General features: G+C 36.3%; 1 protein-coding gene across 7 annotated transcripts in view; it reads right to left on the reverse strand.

The window, feature by feature from the left end:
- The window catches only part of UBE3D (ubiquitin protein ligase E3D), a 367,577-nt gene that overhangs the window by 315,233 nt on the left and 29,617 nt on the right, over positions 1-22,727 (reverse strand). For all 7 annotated transcript variants that reach the window (XR_008956211.1, XM_048219692.2, XM_057303955.1 and 4 more), the window contains exons 5-8: positions 21,607-21,676; positions 13,276-13,345; positions 12,174-12,282; positions 8,985-9,148 (exon numbers count right to left, since the gene is read on the reverse strand). Coding sequence is in view for 6 of the 7 variants with exons in the window: in XM_048219692.2 (XP_048075649.1) it covers positions 8,985-9,148; positions 12,174-12,282; positions 13,276-13,345; positions 21,607-21,676 (413 nt within the window). In the remaining variant the exon portion in view is untranslated. The remainder of the gene's footprint in view (positions 1-8,984; positions 9,149-12,173; positions 12,283-13,275; positions 13,346-21,606; positions 21,677-22,727) is intronic.

Consider the following 22,727-nt stretch of genomic DNA (forward strand, 5'->3'; position numbering starts at 1 on the left):
AGCAACGTCCACAAGAGCCAAACTATGGAAAGATGTCCATGGACAGATGAATGGATAAAGAAGATGTGGTGTGTGTGTGTGTGTGTGTGTGTGTGTGTGTATACACACACATACACACAATGAAATACTACTCAGCCATCAAAAAAAAGAAATCTTGCCATTTGCAATGATGTGGATGGAACTAGAGGGTATTATGTTAAGCAAAATAAGTCAATCAGAGAAAGACAATTATCATATATGATTTCACTCATACGTGGAATTTAAGAAACAAAACAGAGAAACATACAGGAAGGGATGGAAAAATAAAACAAGATGGAATTAGAGAGGGTGACAAACCATAAGAGACTCTTAATCATAGAAAACAAACTGAGGGTTGCTGGAGTGGGGGTGGAGAGATGGGGATGGGGTGATGGGCATTAAGGAGGGCACATGATGTAATGAGCACTGGGTGTTATGTAAGACTGATGAATCACTGAACACTACCTCTGAAACTAAAAATACACTATATGTTAATAAATTGAATTTAAAAAAATTTTTTTAATTAAAAAAAATGCGCGAAGAACTTGGACATTTCTCCATAGAAGATACACAAATGGCCAACAAGTATATGAAAGATGCTCAATATCACTAATCAGAGAAATGCAAATCAAAACCACAGTAAGATACCACCTTACACCCATTAGGATGGCTACTATTAAAAAAATAGAAAATAGGAGCACCTGCCTGGCTCAGTCTGTGGAGCATGCAACTCTTAGTCACGAGGTTTTGAGTCTGAGCCCCACATTAGGCATAGAGATTACTTAAAAATAAAATCCTTAAGGGGCGCCTGGGTGGCTTAGTCGGGTAAGCATCTAACTTCAGCTCAGGTCATGATCTCAGGGTCCTGGGATCCAGCCCCATGTCAGGCACTGTGCTCAGCAGGGAGTTGGCTTCTCCCTCTTCCTCTGTACCTCCCCCTCCCTGTGCACTCTCTTTCATACCTGAAATCTAAATTAAAAAAATAAAATAAAATAAAATCCTTTAAAAAAAAACAGAAAATGATAAATGTTGGTGAGAATGTGGAGAAATTAGAACAACTCTAAAAATAAAAAATAAAAAAATAATAAAATAATAAAATAAAAATAAAACAAAAAATAAATTAAATAAAATAAATTAAATAAAATCCTTAAAAAAAAAAACCCCAGAAAATGATAAGTGTTGGCGAGAATGTAGAGAAATTAGAACAACTGTTACTAGGAATGCAAAGTGCAGCAACTACCATGGAAGACGGTATGGAGGCTCCTCAAAAAATTAAAAATAGAACTATCATTTGATCCAGTAATCACACTTCTGGGTATATCTCCAAAAGAATTGAAAGCAGGATCTCAGAGAGATATTTGCACGCCCAAGTTCAAAGCAGCACTATTCATAATACACAGGAAGCAGCCCAAATGTCCACTGAGGGATGAATGGATAAACAAGAAGTGTTACACACACACACACACACACACACACACACACTGGAATAGCACTCAGCCTTAAAAAGAGAGGCAATCTCGTTACAAGCTACAACACAGATGCACAGTCTTAAGGACATTATGCTAAGTGAAATAAGCCAGTTGCAAAAAGACAAATACTCCATGACTCCACCTACATGAAGTATCTAAAGTAGTCAGTGTTATGGGCTAAATTGTGTTCCCCCAAAATTCTTATGTTGAATATGAACTGAAGTTAGGGCTCTAACCCCCAAAGTGACTGTATTTGGAGACAGGGCCTTTCAAAAAGTACTTAGTTAAATGAGGTCATAAGAATGGGGCTCTAATCAGAACTGCTGTCCTCATCAGAAGAGGAAGAGAGGCGAGATCTTCTCCCGATCTCTACCGCTTCCCCATCTACCTCTCTCTTTGCTCTCACAAAAACAACGGGGCATGTGAAGACACAGGGAGATGGTAGCTGTCTGTAAGCCAGGAAGAGAGGCCTCATCAGAAACCATTCTTGATGGCACCTTGATCCTGGACTTCCAGCCTCCAGAACTTCTGAGAAAATAAGTTTCTGGTTTTTAAGCCATCCAGTCTTTGGCATTTTGTTATTACAGGCCTGGCAGACTAATAAAGTCGAATTCATAAAAACAGAAAATAGAATGGTGGTTACCAGGGGCTGGGGGGAGGAGGAAAAGGAGTTGTGTAATGGGTATAGAGTTTCAGTTGCAGAATGTAATAGTTTTGGAGAATTCTTTCACAACACATATGTGAATATACCTAACATTACTGAACTGTATACTTAAAACTGGTTAAGATGATAAATTTTATACTATGTGGTTTTTACCCAATTAAAAAAATTAAGCAGAATTTCAATTTTTCTGCTGAAATAAAGGAGAAAAAAAAGATTTAAATATACTATTTGACAAATAAAAACAACTACTAATATTATTTTATGCATATGAAATGTATATGGGTGTGATTTATGTGTTTCTATTTCATTAGACAAAGCAACAATGGGGATGCCTGGGTAGCACAGCTGGTGAAGCACCCATCTCTTGGTTTCGGCTCAGGTCCTGATCTCAGGGTCGTGGGCTCAAGCCCTAAGTCAGAGAACAGGGCCTGCTTAAGTTACTCTCTCTCTCTCTCTCCCTCTGTTCCTCCCCACCATGCTTGCTTACTCATGCTTTCTCTCCCTCTTCCTCCCTCTTTCTCTCTCTCCCAAAAATAAATAAATAAATCTTAAAAAGAGCAATAAGGATGACTATCTTAAGGCAAAACAACACTTCTTTTTTAGAAACAATATTTACCAATACGGAGCCAACAAAGAAAAACCTAGTTAGTTTACAGAATATAATCTCTAAATTCACCAAAACTAGGGGTAAATATAACATATCATCATTTCCTCCCTCCATATATTTTGCCAGAAAATGTTTCTACTAATTGTGGAACACAGAACAGTTCTCAGTTCGAACTGTCCAGATTTTTAAATCATGTATTTTATCTTTCAAAAAATGTGGGAAGAGCTACTACCAGTACTTGGATTCATGTAACTTAAACAATGAAGAGAATTCAATTCAGCTTTTTAAAAAACCCACTTATTTACACTTAGTGATTACATTCCTGTAAGTTCTTTTCTCTTAAATACATAAGTAAAAGGACTTGAAACCTATAAAATTCTTTATCATTGTTTATTACAAATAAACCTATTTTTCATGTTTCCCTAAGAGAAAATGAGAGAAGTATAACAATACACAGATTATGTTTGTACTTATCCTGTTTACTCTAGGTTAACATGTGGGATTATAGAGTTTTGAGCTCATGCTGCAGTAAAACTTCTCTTATTTGCTGGCCTAAATAAAATTTCAAGAAAATTGTGGGCTGTAACACCCAGAGGGAAAGGTGGACACTGCTTGATTTCAGGACATAGACTAGGACAGGGTTTTTCAACTTTGGCACTACTGGCATTTTGGGCTGGATAGTTCTCTGCTATAGAGCCTCTCTGAGGCATTGTAGGAAATTTAAGAGTATCTTGGACTTTACCTACTAGATTCAATAGCCCCTCAAGTTGCAACAACCAAAAATGACCCAGACATTGCCAAATGTCCCCTAAGGGGCAAAATTACCCCCAGTCTAGAGAATATGAGGCCATGGGTGAATTGATGAGTTAGCACAATTAAACTGCAGACATTAACTTAGGGTCCAAAGCTACAAAGTTACCATTTAGGATCTAAACTCTAGTATGCAAACTAAACAAGTAAGTTGTAGGACAACTGTGGGCAAGGGGTAAGGGGATAAAAAAACAATAGACTTCAAAATGTTAAGAGACATGTGTGGCTATTGCTAGAAAGAAAGAACATTCTAAATATATTACCTGCCACTTTTTGTGTGTGTGCTCAAGGAACTAAAACCATAGTTACATTTGTTATTTTCCTCTTTTAGATTGCCATCTGGCAATCCACACTTCCACTAAAAAAAAAAAAAAAAAAAAAATTAAAATTGTAGCCGATTGGACTAAAATAGTTAATGTACCACCCTATATGCCAGGGAGTCTACAGTTACTCAGTAATGCCCCCAAAGAAAGAAACTAATGTTTCTTAAAAGACAATGTCCTTAAAGACAAAAGCAAATAACTCGCAGGATGCTTACCCAGTTTATGAAGTTCCTTTACCACCTTTGGGGGATACAAAGTCAACCAGTAGTAGGAGAAAAAGCAAAACAAAAGAAGTTATACACAACAGGAAAACTGAACTCATCAAACTCATTTATTATATCCCCAAGACATGACATGCAAAGTTAAAAAAAAAAAAAGTCCACTAATCAAATATAGCAGAACACAACTGACTATAGTCATTGTATTTCCAGTGTCCCAGGAATTTGTCAGGAATAAGTGAAATAATGAGACAGTACACTGAATCCTTGTCACTCTCCTCAAGAGAGGCAGTGTAAAGATCTTTCACAATAATGAATATAAATTCACCACTGTAACTGAATCTACTACCAATTCCTTTTCCTTAGCACCCAAAAGCTGTCAAAAGACAAACTTGCACATCCACACCGGTATATCCTTTGCGTTCTCTTTCACGAATCCATTAAGGCAGACTATGGTAACAAGAACCTACAGTCACCAACAGGTGAAAAGTAATTATCAAATATAAAGATGAGCAGAAAACTATGAACAATCCATTTAACAAATGTTCTGTTAAATGTGACCATAAACTGTATGTATTGAGCACTTCTACAAGAACTCATCTGGGGCGCCTGGGTGGCTCAGTTAGTTGAACGTCTGCCTTCGGCTTGCGTCATGATACCAGGGTCTTGGGATCCAGCCCCACACTAGGCTCCCTGCTCAGTGGGGAGCCTGATTCTCCCTCTGCTACTCCCCCTGCTTGTGTTTGCTCTCTCTCAAATAAATACATTAAAAAAAAATTTTTTTTTTAAAAAGAACTCATTTAGATGTAGTAATGAGCAAGACAGACAAGGTCCTGATTCCCATGGAGTACACATCAGAGCACAGGAATTCTAGTGGAAGCATCAAACATTTGGGGAAAGCAACACCATGAAACAAAGTATCAAACACAAAGAACCTTTTTAAAGAGAAGAGAGTTAACACCCAAAGAAAAGAGTTAAGAGAGAAAACAGAAGACTTGAAGTATCACTATTATTCTCAGGTACTGAGAGAATACTTCATTTGTAAAATAAGAACAGACTGTGATGAGAAAATTTTGAATAAACACTAACATTTAGATATATCTGTATAAAATCTTAGAAAAACAAAGATAAAGAGAAATGCTATAGGTGTTCAGAGAGATAACATATAAGAGATTATCAGGTATTCAAAGACTGACTACAGTTCAACTTTAAAAGAACTATGAAAGGGCATGTTTCATCAAAGCAAACAACGAAACAAAGACTATGAAGTGAAAAACAAACAGCAAAAAGACACGTACTATAATACTATTTATAACTATTTTAAAAACATCAAATATTTTCATGGAAATAAACATACAATAAAAATATAAAAACATTTATGGCTGTAATACATGAGTTTAAGAGGGAAGCAAATGGGGTAGGGCTACTTTAAGAAGAAAGAACCACCATCAGCAGAATCCTAAGTGCTCTCAACATAGAGGAGAGCGCACGCCACAGGGAGAGAAAGAAGAAATGCGAGACCTCATTAAGAGTCTTTTCTTGTTCTGGTGAAGAGTATGGATACTAGTTAAATCTAGAGATTGATAATTAAAGAAGTTTAAGTACATATGTTAGAAGTTTCAGGTTAACCACTAAACTCATCTAGAAATAGGTATTTTTTTACTTCCAAATTATCAAGAAATGATACAGAGAAGACAACCAATGTAAAAGACAGTAGATTAAGTTCAACTATATCAAGAATCACAGTAAGTGTGGATTACATTCACTTTTAAAATAGACTGTCATATTGGAGTCTGTTTTCTTCTAATTCACCTGTTTTGTGTTTGTTTTTTAATGGACGATTTATATTTGTTTTGTTTATTCCAACACCCTAATAAGTACCTATATCTTTGACTGATTCTTTTGTTTTTTTTTGCCACTCCTAAGGTTTTTATTTAATTTAAATTCAATTAATTAACATATAACATATTATTTGTTTCAGGGGTACAACTCTGTGATTCATCAGTCTTATATAATACCCAGTGCTCATTATATCCATGCCTTCCTTAATGTCCATCATCCAGTTCCCCATCCCTCTTCTCTTCCCCTCCAGCAACCCTCAGTTTGTTTCCTAAGATTAAGAGTCTCTCATGGTTTGTCTCCCTCTCTGGTTTCATCTTGTTTCATTTTTTCCTCTCTTCCCCTATGATCCTCTGCCTTGTTTCTTAAATTCCACATATCAGTGAGATCATATGATAATTGTCTTTCTCTGAATTCACCTGTTTTTTTTTTAATTATTTTAATTTTAAGTAGGCTGCACACAATGTAGGGCTTTAACTCACAACCCTAAGATCAAGAGTCACATGCTTTACCGACGGAGCCAGCCAGGTGCCCCAGTCACAATGAGGTTTTAAAATATCCACCTACACAGTTTACAAGGTACATGTTGGCAACGTATACCTAAGACAAAATAACACAGGACAGCTGTAAAGAAATGGAAAAACATTCCCCTTCTCCATGGGGGTTACATTTCAAGACCCCCCAGCGATGCCTGAAACCGCAGGTAGTACCGAACCCTATATATGGTTACGCTCTTTCCTGTACATACATACCTGTGATCAAGTTTAATTTATAAATCAGGCACAGTAAGAGATTAACAACTAATAATAAAATAGAACAATTACAATGATATACTGTAATAAAAGCTATGTAAATGTGGTCTCTTTCTCTCTCAAAATATCTTCTTGTACTGAACTCACCCTTCTTATAATGGTGATGATGTGAAATGACACAATGCCTATGTGAGGAGATGAAGTAGGTGAGTGATGGAGACACCGTGACCTAGCTTTAGGCTACGGCTGACCTTCTGACCATACTTCAGGAGGAGGGTCATCTGCTTGTGGACTGCAGGTGACCACAGGTGACTGAAACCACAAACGCGAAACTGCAGCTAAGAGGGGACTACTGTATAACAAACTGGCAATTTAAAAAAAAGGAAAGTAAATATAACAGTATTAACATCAGGCAAATTGGAATCAAAGGGAAATAGCATCAAATGGAAGGAGAGCAAAATCTCTTATGGATAAAATATGCAATTAGTCAAGGTGTCATGGCACAAACATTTATATACCTAAAAACATAGCTTCAAAATATATAATGCAAAAACTGATACCAAAATCAGAACAAAAAAACTTTTCTATAATCATAGTGTGATTTGACATACCCTTCTCAAAAATGCACATTTCAAAGGAATAAAAAATGTGAAAGGTTTTAATAAGCTTCACTATGTAAGTCTAAATATACAGAAGTACACACACACACAAACACACACAAGTAAACAGAGGATACAAGCAACCAACAGCTTAAAACGTGATTATGTATCAGACCACATATACGCCAAGGTCCCCAAAGCATCAAAGCATAAGCCATATTCTCTGATCATACCCCAGAACAACACAAGGGTAGTCATCGGGACTATTTCATTTAGACTGGCATCAGATGGGCAAAAATCTAAACGGCAGTTTGATGACGCTTCAGGGAAGTAGCGTTTATAGTAACTTCAGGTAGGAGTATATATTGGCAACACCTTTTTACAAAGAAACTTGATATTATCTATCAAAATTTTAAATGTCATACCTTTGCTGCAGCAATTCTACTTCTAGAAATCCTTTATAAAAAAAGTACACATAACTACAAAACAAATTTGTATAACAACACACAGAGCAATGCTAATTATAGCAGGAAAATAGACCCCAAGGATCTATCAACAGAAAAATAGTTAAATTATTTATAGTACACCCATTTCATAAAACGCCAAGCACCGACATGGAAAGAATCTCTGAGACTCTACAGTATTGCCTTTTTTATTTTAAGTGTAAAAAATGCACCTGTATCATTCAAATTATGTTAAAATGAAAAATAAATAGAAAAAGGAATTGAAGAACACACAACATACTTTTTACTTCTGGAGAGGGACACGGTAGAGAACTTTCATATTTTATATATGTCTCGACTGTTTGAATATTTCATGATTTGTACTGTTTGTATAATCCAAAAAAGAAAAGCAATTTTTCAAAAATTTCTTATTTACTTCCCAGAAAAAGACCAGGATCTTTCCGTTCTTATTACAAATTTGATCAAACTCACTGAAGAGTACAGGACAAGCATCAACTTCCAACCGTTCCCTCTGCCAGGAACACTGTTCTCTCCGATAAGGCTCACTCCTTCACTTCCTTCGAGTTTTCCACTTAAATATCATCTTATCTGAGAAAACTTCCTTCACTTTTCATATAAAATGACAACCTCCTACACCTATCTACCTTGCCTTGCTTTATATTTCACTAGAGTAATTTCAACACCTGTGTCTTAGTGTCCCTATCTCTAAAATGACGGTGATAACAGGACCTACCCCATAGGGTTGATGTTAGGCTTAAATGAGCCAGAAGCCCTCCGATAAGTGCCTGCCTCTTAGTAGGAACCACATTAGTCCATGATTTTATGCCTCTTCTGCTGATGGTCTGCCTTCCCCCTATTACAATGACAAGCCCAGAAAGGACTGTGTTTTATTCACTATTGCATCCTGAATGCCTGGAAAGTGCTTATCAGTAAATATTCATAGCCGTTGATGCCTGATTTAGTACTGCAGCCATATGCACAGACAGCTGAGATTACAAGAAAAAGACCAATTATTTTCAGGAAAAGCAAGCTTTCTGCACATTAGCAAGAATCATCTGTAATAATTCAATCTACTTTAAAGTATAATATTTAGCAGTATGACTCCTAGAAGCTTCAAAAAGGGAAGTGGTATGGTACCATTTAATTCACTAATTTCTCAACACCAAATGGCAAAAGAAACTAAAACATAATGTGGAATGAGAAAACAAAAGCACAACTTACTTTTCATTCCTGTTTTTGATGCATGGCTGGTAGAGGACCTTGACAGCATTCCAGGCAGAACTGGAATCTTCCTTCAAGGAATCTTCCAATAGGGGGAACTTTTTGATACTTTTGGAACTTCCCAAAGATTCAATCACCAAGCTGTCTGAGTTTAAAAGCCACAGCTAAAGATAGGGAGAGAAAAGTATAAGCATATTATCGTCACCCTATCCATATCTCATATCACCACTAAAAAACAAAACACAAACAAAACTATAAAAATACCAGAAAAAAAAAAAGATAGGAGAACCCTATATATAATTTTTAAGTATGATAAGTCTTTCAAAGTGTAACATCTGGTAGAGCCGCTGAGATCGTAAAGTTAAAAAAAAAAAAAAAGACAACCAACTAGGAGAAAATATTTAATATGGAGATATCAAAGTTATTATCTGTAATATATAGAGCTCCCAGGAATCAATAAGGGGGCAAAAACAGCCCCACAGAAATAAAGACAAAGAATGTGAACAGAATTAACAGAAGAAATGAGTGATAAACATATAAAAATGTTAATATAACTAGTAATAAGGAAATGTAAAAATGATGTGCTGCCCTTTTTCACTTATCAGATTGGCAAGTACAAAAAGAAGATAACATCCAGTTCAGTAGAGGGGTTTGGACTGCTGGTGGAAGAGTGTTTGGGGATTTGGATGCACGCTATCTACCGAGGGGCTCAGCTGGAGTCCGGCTTCAGCCTGATCCCGTGGGGAGCTCTGATGCAAGAACGGCACCTACAGATCTATCCCACCTTGAGACAGGAGGCCTCCGCTTTCTGTACCCCAGGGTCAAATCACTGGCAGGAGACTGAGCAGGCCAAGGGTGGGGAAGAAGGCACTTTCTGAACAAGGCGGCCTCTGTCATAGAAAGGCACGTCTCTGGAGACGAGGCAGCCGTGCGCCGTCAGCAGCCCACAAGTCTCAGCAGCTGGGAAATGGGTGCACCAGCCTGAGTAAGGAACATCTGGGTGGGGTACCAAGAAGGTCTCACTATATGGGATAAATTAGTACAAGTTTTCTGGAAGGTGGTAATTATCAGTTTAAAAAACACAAACCCTAATACTGTCTTCGATTAGAAAGGTCTATTTCTAAAGAAGTACTAAAATGCACAAGCAAAGATTATTTTCATTGCAGCACTGTCTTTAACTGCCACACACTGGAAATCCAGTCACTAAAGACCCTGATCCACAATCACAAGAAGAATCCTTATGATACACTGTTGAGTGAAGTAAACATGCTGAAGAAAAATGCTCATCATGTGATTCGGGTAGGTTTCACAAACAGAAAAGCGGAATGTGAGCGCATGAACATAGGGTTGGAGAGAGAGAGGGAGAAAATGCTGAGGTGCACATACCACACTGTTAATAATGTTTACCTTCAAATACTAAGATATAATAAGACGAGGAGAGAAGACAAGATGGGGGAACACCACTTCCCCTACATTCTTCATGTTGTCTGAATGTTTCAAGAATGTATTATTTTTATAACAAAGAAGTTAGTTATTTTTTTAATATTTCCTTTATTTATTTGACAGAGCGAGCAAGGGAGAGTGCAAGCAGGGTAAGCAGGAGAGGGGGAAGCAGGCTTGATGCGGGGGCTCCATCCGGGATCCTGGAATCATGACAGGAGCCAAAGTCAGATGCTTAACTGACTGAGCCACCCAGGCGCCCCTGGATTTAAATATCTATTAGCAGTAGGTTTTAGGTTTTTAGGTGTTTCCTATTCCTGAGTTTTAACCTGAAAAACCTTACAGTAAAAGAAAATTAAACCTGATTTCAGACTATGACTACGAGGCATACCAGTATTAACTTCAGTCAACAAGTATGTTAGCTTCGGTGGAAATGATCTGGAGTCAGAGAAGCATGGGGTCCCCATAATGGATGGCCAGCTACAAAGTGACACTTAACAACAACCTTAGCTCTCTCCCTCCTTCTAGCTACCATGTTTTCCTATTAGCTTAGGAGTTCCTTGATGGCATTTTTTGTTCTTGAACACCTAGAATAGTGCCTGTAGAATAAGAAATGCTCGATATATGGTTACTGGTTGAGTAAAACAGATACGGAGGCAAAGAGACTGAGGTCCCAATTCTTGGATTTTCACATAAACGTACCAAATTCTGTTTCGCAGACCATTATTTTTAACAGAAACAGTATAACATTAGATGCTTCTGGTACATGGAGGGGATGGTTCTACTAACTGCAGGGCCTCTCATCCAAAACTTGCCACTACTTCTCAAACATCAGTGTGAAAAACTCAGGACTCGAAGAGGTGTCTGTATCCCCATGTTCACTGCAGCATATTTACAACAGCCGAGCTGCAGAAACACTCTAAATGTCCATCAGTAGATGAATGGATAAAGCAAATATGGTGCATACATACAGGGGAATATTACTCTTAAAAAAAGAAGGAAACCTTGTACTATGTGACAACGTGGATGAACTTTGAGGACAGTACGCCAAGTGAAATAAGCCAGACTCGGAAGGACAGGACTGCCTGATGCCACTTCCATAAGGAATCTAGAACAGTCTAATTCATAGAAGCCAAGAGTAGAATGGTGGTTGCCAGAGGCTTGGAGGAGGGAGAAATGGGGAGTTGCTCACTAAAGGGTACAGAGTTTTAGTTAGGCATGATGATTAAGTTCTCGAGATCTGCCACACGATACTGTGCCTGTAATTAACAATACTGTTATCATGCACTTAAAAATCTATGAAGAGGGTAGGTCTCATGTTAAGCATTCTTACTACATACACACATACACAAAAACAGAAGCAACAGAACATATTTTAAACAGAAGAGTATCAAAAGGGAAAAATAGGGAAAAATCAATAGGGGAAAAAAAGTGACAGAAACAGAATTAAGTTATAGTGACCAAGAAAAGCCATTAACAGATTGGAGTAAAAACCTTTATTTTGTGGTGTGAGCAGGAATCAGGTTTTATTTCTCTCTATATCCCTAGTACCTAGAACATAGAGGCACTGGATCTTTTGCTATTAAATTAAGGGAGTTTGATTTGTGAATTAAACTGATAAGATGAATTCAATTTTTGATCATTTATTTTCTAGACCTGAGAATTAAAGAAAAAAGAATGACAAGACTGAAGAATTTCTGAGACGCTGGATTACCAGGCTACAGAGAGCTGGGAGAAATCACTTCTTACCAAGATGTATGCTTTGCCATCATGACCTTGAATAGTGAATCTAAAAGTGCTCCTAGCAGCGGAGAGTTCCACCAGACACTGGGCGACAACATTCTGTACAAACCGAGACCTGTTTGAACAGAAATCAATTTTCACAATGTGCCTCTCATAATAACTCTAACTGGCAAGAGGAGCCAAAAATACCCACAGGGTACCTAAAAGGCCGAGGTGTGCGCAGCCAGACTCTTCTATATGCTGCCCATTCCTTCACAGACTGTGCTCATGTGAATTTTAATATATTTTAATGTATTTGTATTTGCTCCAGTCTTCGCATAACCTATTCTCCAATCCTTAACACACTTCCCACCCCAAGCCTAACTATTCCCCTTCACTGATTAAAAAATACTGTATTAGTCAAGTCAATATTCCATTTGTGCTGTAGCAGATTAAACAGTAAGTTAACAAAGAAGGCGAGATATTTCCTCCCGAACAGTAGACAGTATTATATACAATGTTTTTCATTTGCACCCCCTCAAAGAGTCAGAGCTGAGGCACAGAATCAAAGTATTTAAAGGAGGATAAATTTTAAGGTTATATTCAGATTGCCATAATTTTTAGATATCCATAAATGAGCTGGAAGACATAGTACAGTTAACTTCTGTTTGCAAACTAAAAAGATTCAAAAAGAGAAAACGCTAATGGATTTAGTGGCCAAGTAATTTTTTTTTTTGAAAACACAGGAGTCATTTGAAAACTGACTCCTGTTTCAAATTTTAAATAAGTCAAATTAATCCCAGAAATAAGTATTCAAAAACCTATTGATGACTAAGTTATAAGACCTTGGATATCTGGCAAATAGAAGCACAAAAAACTTTCAGATTTGTAAGATTTATGTGATGAGCACATTTATTTATGCCACTATGTAATAAACAAACCGCAGATAAATCCTCAAGTCTTTTAATGTGTGGTTTGGTTCAACTGTCTAAAAGCCTTTTTCAAAGGTTTTTATTTTTCTTTTCCAAATAAAGAGGGCTATAAATCAAAATGAATTTCCAAATAATCAATTGTACCTATCATTCTCCACATTTGACATTACAGAATAAATTTAATTTGCTATTTGTACCTTGGTATGATGGAAAAATTTCTTTCAGATGGCTGAATAATTATCTCTGTCATATAAAACTTGGTGGTTTCTAGAAATAAAAAATAAGAAGATGTAAAATTTCCGTGCACTAACGTTTTCATGGTGGGCATGGTGGTCCTCATTACAACATCCCAAACTAAATACTTCATACACATCCTGGTAAAATTCACATTCAATAAAAATTTTCCCAAAATGACTTAGTGTAAGACAACAATACATTGATGACTACAAGGAGAGTGTCCTGAGACTTGAGAGGGCCTCGTGTTTCAGAAGATATGCCCCAAGTGAATCTGGTACAACGACACTCTGTTCACACACATGGACGGTTAGAAAAACCAGCCACATCACAGCCCTAGCCCCTTACGTAGAAACTAGTCATTTGATTTCGTCATTTTTATAGTCACAAACCTAGGAGTCACTGGAAAAGGCTTCTTAATCATAGTGCCCCAAAGCCCATGCAAAGATGCTGTGAACCTCACGTCAGTATTTTCCAGAATCTCACTGAGTCTATTAATGTACAATTCCCAACAAATCTGGTTATCTCATTACTTAGTTTCTAGAAAAATATAAACAGTAAACTAAATATCTTACAGAAGTGAATATAAACATAACCATTCTGAATTTTTAAAAAAATCCATGAAAAACGTTTCTTTTCACTCTAAAGGAAATACAAATTAAAAGGAGATACTCTTTAGCATCAAATAAGTATTTGTGAATGACAAAATGCAGCAATGATGAAGATATGAAGAAATGGGTACCCTCATTCACATATTGCTGTCAGAACTGCAAATGATAGATTTCCAGAAAGCCACTTGATGAAGACCTTAAATATATTTTGATACCATCATTAAACACCTAAGAATTTATCTCAAAGAAATATTCATATCTATAAAAATGTATCTATAAAGATGCTCATATTAATTAAACTGAAAACAAATTGTCTAAAAAATGAGAATGGTTGGGCTAAACAATTATACATTTTGGCAAGAGAATTCTATGCAGTCATCAAAAATGGCATACCAGACAATTTTTAATTGTTTAAATAAGATGGAGAGTTATTCTCAGTACATTTTCTGAAAACATTTTCAACTGCTTAATATAACACACAAAAAAGGCACAAAAAAATCAACAGACAGTAACAGAGTATTACATATCTAGAGCCATGATGATGAATTTATCTATTTCTCTTTTAAGTTCAATTTTCATTTTACTATTTTGAAACCATGTTACCAGATGCAGAAATGAACCTTTTAACATTACGAAGTGATGCCTTTTATCCCAGCTGCTGTTAAACTACAATTTAATGCTACACTTTTAATCCTACAAGGTATTATTGTTACTGCTTTATGCAGATAGCATCCACTTAATGTCTCCCACATATTTACCACTGTCTTTACCAAACCTTCCTCAACTTAGACCTTCTCTCTGGGATCATTTTCTTCTACCCTCCACAGGCAGATTTATTTTCTTCCACAAGTATAATTTCTTTTAATAAAAAACCAAACCACTGGAAATGATTCTAGTTTTTGTCAGAAAACATCTTTGTCTTGATTCTTTCATATCAGAATATTTTCACCATATAAAATCCTAGGTTAACAGTTTTTAACCTTTGTGCACATTGACACTATCATTCCATTGTCTTCAAACTTCCAATATTATTGCTCCTTTGAAAGTAATCTGTCATTGTTCTTTGGTTGTTTTTAAGATTTTCTGGTTTTTGTTTGTTTTGAGTATTATTCTGTATGTCTTGCCATAGACTTCTTTTTATTTATCTTACTCATTTAATTAGAATTCATTGGACCTCCTCAATCTGTAGCTTACTGTTTTCTACCACTTTTGTAAAATTCTTAGCAATTATCTCTTCAAATATTGCCCCTTATATTTCTTTTCCTTCCAGAAGTCTGACTAAAAATATGTTAGAGTATGGTGGTTCCTCAAAAAGTTAAAAATAGGGGTGGCCTGGGTGGCTCAGTCGTTAAGCATCTGCCTTCAGCTCAGGGCGTGATCCCAGGGTCCTGGGATAGAGCCCCGCATCGGGCTCCCTGCTCTGTTGGGAGCCTGCTTCTTCCTCTCCCCCTGCTTGTGTTCCCTCTCTTGCTGGCTGTCTCTCTCTCTGTCAAATAAATAAAAAAAAAAAATCTTAAAAAAATAAAAAAGTTAAAAATAGAACTACCTTATGATTCAATTATTGTACTACTAGGTATTTACCCAAAGAATAAAAAAATACTAATTCAAAGTGATACATGCACCCTGATATTTATAGCAGCATTATCAACAATAGCCAAATTATGGAAAGAGCCCAAATGTCCACTGACTGACGAATGGTATGTGTCTTTCTCTCTCTGTATATATATACATATATATAGACACACACACACTGGAATATTACTCAGCCATAAAAAGAATGAAATCTTGCCATTTGTAACTATGTGGATGGAGCTAGAGAGTATTATACTAAATGAAGTAAGTCAGACAAAGACAAATACCATATGATTTCACTAATATGTGAATTTAAGAAACAAAACAAATGGGGGCGCCTGGGCGGCTCAGTCAGTTAAGCATCTGACTCTTGATTTTGGCTCAGGTCATGATCTCAGGGTCGTGAAATCAAGCCCTGAATTTGGCTCAGCACTGGGAGTGGAGCCTGCTTAAGATTCTCTCTCTCCCTCTGCCCCTCCCCACCCGACTCCCGCTCTCTCTCTTAAAAAAAATCATAGAGGAAAAAAGAGAAAGGAGAATCAAGAAACAGACTCTTAACTACAGAGAACAAACTGATGGTTATGAGAGGGGAGGGGTGGGGGGTGGGTTAAGTAGGTGATGGGGATTAAGGAGCACATTTGTTTAATGAGCACCAGGTGTTGTATGTAAGTGCTGAATCACTAAACTGTACCCTCGAAACTAATATTACAGTAGATGTTAACCGGAATTTAAGTAAAAACTAAAAAAATTTTTAAAAACACGTTAGATCTTCTTGGTCTATGTTTTATGTCTCACTCTCTCCTGTATTTTTTGCCTTCTTGTCTCTCTGTGCTGGGTTATGGATTTTTCTTCTTATCTATCTTCTATTCATTAATTCTTTCTCCAAGTTGTACCTAATCTGCCTTTAAATCATCCACTAAAGTGGTGCCTGGGTGGCTTAGCTGTTAAGCGTCTGCGTTCGGCTCAGGTCATGAGCCCAGGGTCCTGGGATCGAGCCCCGCATCAGGCTCCTTGCTCAGCAGGGGGTCTGCTTCTCCCTTTCCCTCTGTTGCTCCCCCTGCTTGTGCTCGCTTGCTGTCTCTCTCTGTCAATAAATAAAATCTTTTTAAAAAAAAATCATCCACTAAATTCTAAATTTCCATTATATAGTTTTTAGAAATTCTATTGTGGATCTTTTCCAAATATGCTTGCTGTTGTTTCCTTTGCCTTTTGATACCTTCAAACCTCTTACATTGTTCAATAAAGGAAAAGCATGATTGCTCCAGTTTACGTCTGATAATTCTAATAACAGAAGTCTGTTTCTGTTGTTTGCTGTTTTTGTTAGTTCTTGTTGATGGAAGTCTAGTTCACTTGTGTGCTTATTTATCTTTGGTTCTATGGGGAACGCTGTATTTGACAAATTATTTGTGGGAATAATATGAGTTTTACAATGACGATATTTTACTCCAGAGGTGATCTGAATTTGATTTTGCCAGGCATACAGGTGTTACAGTAAGTCCAAGTCTGACTAACCAAGTTCAAGACTTGAAATCCCTAAAGTGCCAAAGGATTGATACCGGTCTGTAATTCCACAGGCTCTTCCACTTCTGATTCACCTTCACAGTAAGGGTTTGGCTATTTAGCGTCCCAAATTTTTGTGCAGTCACCTACTAGGTTCCCTTTTTGTGTAGTCTTTAACTTATGTCCTACTGCTCAAAGTAATCAAAAGAAAAGTTCTGATTTTACAGAACTGGCATATTGCAGGGAAAAGGTGGCTTCAACTTTGTGTGAACCTTTGAGTTTGCTCTTGTAGTAATTTACCCATATATTTTCTATTTATCTTGATCTTCATTCCTTCCTGTGGATTTCAATTACCATTTGGTATCTTTCACTTCAGCCTGAAGAACTTTCTTTAGCATTTTTGTAGAAAATATCTGCTAGTAAGGCATAACTTCCATCTATTTATATGAAAATGCTCTTATTTTGCCTTCATTTTTTTTTTTATGGACAGTTTTGCTGGATATAGAATTATTAGCTGACAGGGTTTTGTTTTGTTTTTTTTAATTTCCCCCCTAGCATCTTGACTATCTCATTTTAGTGTCTTCACTATTTCTGCAAAAAGTCAGCCTTAATTGTATTATCAAGTCCCTGTATGGGATGTTTCACTTTTCTCTTGTACTTTCAAGATTCTCTCTTCATCTTTGGCGTTTATCAGTTTGACTACAATATGCCTGGGTGAAGTGTTCTGTGTGTTTATCCTACTTTTCACTGCAATCTTGGATCTAAAAGTTAGTATTTTTCAGCAAATTTGCCAAGATTTCAGCCATTGTTTTCTACCAGTATTTTTTCCTGAGTTATTCTTTTTCTTCTTACCTCTGAGATTCCATTTACACATTAACTGAAACATTTTATATTGTCCCACAAATCTCTGAGGTCCTGTCCATTTTGATCCTGACTTTTTTCTCTCTGTTCTTTGCATTGGTAATTTCTATTAATATACCTTCAAGTTCAGTGATTATTTTTTCTTCTGTCATCTCAAGTATGTAGTTTAGCTGACCTAGTGAATTTTTTAGTTACTGTACTTTTCAGCTCTGTAATTACCAATGGTTCTTTCTTTGAAGTTTCCAATTTGTTGAGATTTGCTATTAGTTCACTCAAGAGTTTTTTCCCCCTTTCAATTCTTAGCCATATTTATAATAGCCACTTTAACATTGTTGTCTACTCAATCTGATATTTGCGCTTATTCAGCACCTGTTTATTGAGTCCTGTTTTTGAGTATCAATCACTCTTTTCTGTTTCTCTGCAGGTCTAATAATTTCTAAATGGAATAGGACATTGTATATAATATAATGTTGCTATTCTGGATTTTGTTTTGTTCTTTTAAGGGTTGTTGGCTTATAATAGTCAATTAACTAGCCTGGACTCAAACTATGACATATGTCTTCTCACACTGTGTAGCCACTAATGTTTCTGCTCAGTTTTATTTTGCTTACGCTGGCTCCCTAGAGAGTATTCACTATACCTGCATCGGCTAGCTGTCAACAAATCTGGGGACAGCTTTTGCTCAACTACCTTAAGCCATTCAGACTCCCACCTTCTGCTGCCCAATTGTATGTGGATTCAGAAATGAAATCAAACGCATGGGAAATGTACAGGTCTCCTCAAGCTTTTAATTCTTATTGGACTCTCTGGTATCTACTGTGTGCATTTAACAGTCAGCCAGAGCTATGTGAAGAAGTTATCATCTCAGCCCATCCCCTGCCTCCTGCTTCCAAAATCTCCCTCTTAAATTTCTAGTTTCTCTTTGCCTACCTTGAACCTTACATTATTATGACTATAATGATACCATGGAAATGTTTCCTTTCTTGTTCAGCCTTCTGTTTTCTTGCAGTGCATAACTGCTTTCTTTTTCATGTGTTTAGTTTTCCCAGCACCTTTAAGCTAATTCTTCCATATGACAAAATGGCTTATCTCAAGATTGTTACATATGGTCAAAAAAATGAAAGAATGTATCAGTTCATTTTGTAATAGAAAAAATGTTTATTGCAATCTTCTCTCCTTTGCTTCAATCTAGGCTGTTATTCCCTGGGCCTGCCTGTGTGTCCCTCACCCTGGGACTCCCTTATCTGTGTTAGATAATCTGTTTCCCAAATCTCATGTCTTTTCTCTAAAGGTTAAATTCTTAGGTTTGGCGAGGTATATCCTATGGTATATTCCTGAAGAAACTATATATTTGAGGTCTGTGTTTTGAGACACTGTATTTCCAAAACTGTATGTGTTATCTTCATACTTGATTAATAGTTTGTGATAGAATTATGGGTCAAAAATCTTTTTCCTTCTAAATTATGAAGACATTACTTCACTGTCTTCTAGATTTCAATGCTATTAAGAGTTCAATGTCATTCTAATTCCTAATCTTTTGTATACTACTTGCTTTTTTTCCTCCGGAAACTTCTTCCATGGTGTTTGGAAATTACTCAATGATACATCTTTGAGTAGCTTCCCTGCCATCCCATTAGTCATACTGGACATGTAGTGGGCCCTTTCAGTTGAGAAACCAAAGCCCCAGCTCTAGAAAATAGCCTTGTAATGTGTTTTCAGTATTTTTGTTCTTTGATAATTTCCTAAACTCTGTTGTCTCTATTCTTTCTGTCTAGAATTACTATTAGCTAGATATTGACTATCCTAAAAGTTTCCATTCATTCATTCATTCATTCAACAAATATTTACGGGGTACCCACTATATGCCAGATATTTAGTGCTGAGGTTACAGTGATAAATGAGATAGACACTATCTCTGTCCTCAGGAAAATAACATGATGATTTTTTTTTCTATAATTCCTCTCCAATTTTCAATCTCTGAATTTTGGTTTGATTTATTAGATAAGACAGTTCTTTAATTTACTTTATAGTCCTTTGATTAGGTTTTTTAAGCAACCACATCTTTAATTCTATATTCTCTGAATTATGAAGGCAATATTATTCCATTTCTCTAAGAACATTATTTTTGTTAAAGATTTTCTTCTGTTTTATACATACTTCGTTTCTTCTCAGTGCCTTTATTATGTTTACTTCATCATTTATCTACTTCGGTCTCTTTTATAGTTGAGGTTTGCTCAAATATTTTTTTATTCTCGCCAATCCATTCATATTTAAAGTGTAAGGTAATAAAATGCTGACAGGAAACTCTCAGGTGTAAGTACAAGGCTTGTTGACTGTAGGATGGCTGACTTTAAGCTCATTTTACTGTTGAAGGACCCTTATGAATCAGTGTCTGCACATCTCTTCTGTGGTTGGTATTCTTCCATTTTCCAAGAAAGAGGCGTCTAAAGTCCTGCCTTGAGAGTATAAACAAGTTGTAAATAGAGGAGGAATCTTATGAGTCTTACAGCTCCATGTAAAAATTTTGAATTAATCATCCTTCCTCCAGCCCCTTGTCTCAGACTGCTTTCCCTGTTACCTGCTGCCTCCAAATTCTGATCAGACCAGCTCTGACACTCTACAGCGAGTACTGGCTCACTCCTCACTCAGATGATCTACGGACACCGAGGCTGCAACTTCCTCCATACTGCCAAGGGTGTTCCCACAGCTCTCAGCTTTACAGCGTCCAAGAGTCTGCTTATACCTCTTGTTTATCTCACTGTCATTTCCTCTCCATTTTTCTTTGTCTCCGTAGATGTACATCTTTTTTATTCCTTAACTGACATTTTAACTGGGCTTCAGGGGGACAAATAAAAAAAATCAATTCACCTAATTTGACTGGAAGCCTTAAAATTTTCTGAGTTGTTGCTTAAAGAGCTTGCTTTCATTCTCCAAAATGACATTGAGGGTGGCATTCTTTACCCCTACTCCTTCTTCCTTTTCTATTCACTCTGAGCAAGTAACTACTTACAAGATTCTGATAATTTTAAAATACAAACAAAAAAGGCCACCATCTGCCTTCTCTTTAGTAAACTAGCTGCACTTAAATCACATCTTCTAGTTAATTATATGAAAAACAATTATTCGTTGTCACTGACAAAGCTAATGTAGCATGTTGTAGCTCTCCAGACATTTGTAAACCATATCTTTAAATAACGATGCAATTTAATTATCAGGATTTTATTATATTTGAAAGTGGTATAACATAGACTTTACATAAATATAATGAACGCTGTTGGGAAAAGAACAAGGAACAGAGTACAGAACTCAAAATCTGTTTCTTCCATTTCAACCCCCAGCCCTAAAATACACCTGAGGCAGAGGGCAGCCAAGAAAACTTCTTCATCGTCTCTAGCAACCAACAATTCTGATTGAGGGGTTGTCCTGAGAAAAAAGCTCCTCTATCCTTTAGGACAAACCCAAGAACAAACTTTATACTATTGCTTTATATCCACAGAGAGGATATAAAATATTGAAAATGACCCAGCTTCTTAATGCTTAAAACTCAATACTATGTACTTATAAAGGTCAAAATACACAAACTACTTGGCATATTGGATGATATGTTAGCTGATTTCTATTTTTAAAATAATCAACTCTACAACATATATTAGTTATCTATCTTCCATACAGATTTCCTATAAAATCTCCTTCTACTCTTTTTTAACAAGAAGGCAATCATTTTGGCTTTTTTTATTATGAAATTCTTACCTGATGACATGGTCTCTCCCAACATCACCTTGCAACGCTTACAAATTACTTTGGTATTTGCCTTTGGTTTCTGTAGAACAGAAAAATGTCATTTAAATGTCATTCAGCTTTTCTTAAAAGGAATATATAATTTTAACATAGTCTCTAGAGTATACATTGAACTTTACATTTTATTTTGCCCTCTACTAAATACTGGGAACACATTTAGCTTGTATGCATAATTCACATGCACAGAGATCATTTTTTTTTTCAAATCTAAAGACAGAATAATGAACAGACTGATTTTTCCAAACCTAGCCACTTTCTTGATAATCTAACTGTTGTAAATAATTTGAACAGGAAGCACCTTACATTTCTAAATAGAACTTCCAAACATCCATTACTATTTAGGATAGGCAGATGATGGCCAACAAAGGCAGGGAGAGTAGGTGACTCGTCCCAATTCATGTGTCTAGAAAACAGGAGAATCAAAAACTGGAGCCATTATTTTGACTCTCAGTCCAGTGTAACTTATGTAAGAGTAATCTATAATTCATAACCACTCATCAGAAGTCAAAAATATTTAACCCATTCATCTAATTCTATTTTTCTACTTAAGATACTCATTGTAACTGGAAAAACTGGAAAGTGTTCTGAGACAAATTCTGAAGCATTCTTAAATTCAAAAATCCAAATTAATCATTTGGGATACAGATTTAATGGCTCGCACCCATCTAATCATTAAGCAAACAAAAAAAAATTTCTTTTACATTCAGCGAACAGATTGGTGGTTACCAGAGGAAGGGGCTGGAGTGGTAAAAATGGGTGAAGGGGGTCAAAAGGAACAAATATCCAGTATAGAACTGGAAGTTATGGGGACGTAATGTACAGAATAGCAACGACAGTTAATAATACTGTATTATATATTTAAAGTTGCTAAGAGTAGATCTTAAAAGTTCTCATCACAAAAAAAAATTTTTTTAGTTATATATGGTAATGAATGTCAACTAGACTTATTATGGTGAATATTTTGTAATACATACAAATATTGATTCATTATTTACCTAAAAGTAGTATAACACTATATGTCAGTTATACCTCAACTTTAAAAAAAAACTTACTGATTTGTAGTTTTTTAGAAG

The sequence above is a fragment of the Ursus arctos genome, unplaced genomic scaffold (assembly GCF_023065955.2).
Source record: "Ursus arctos isolate Adak ecotype North America unplaced genomic scaffold, UrsArc2.0 scaffold_29, whole genome shotgun sequence".
NCBI lineage: Eukaryota > Metazoa > Chordata > Mammalia > Carnivora > Ursidae > Ursus > Ursus arctos.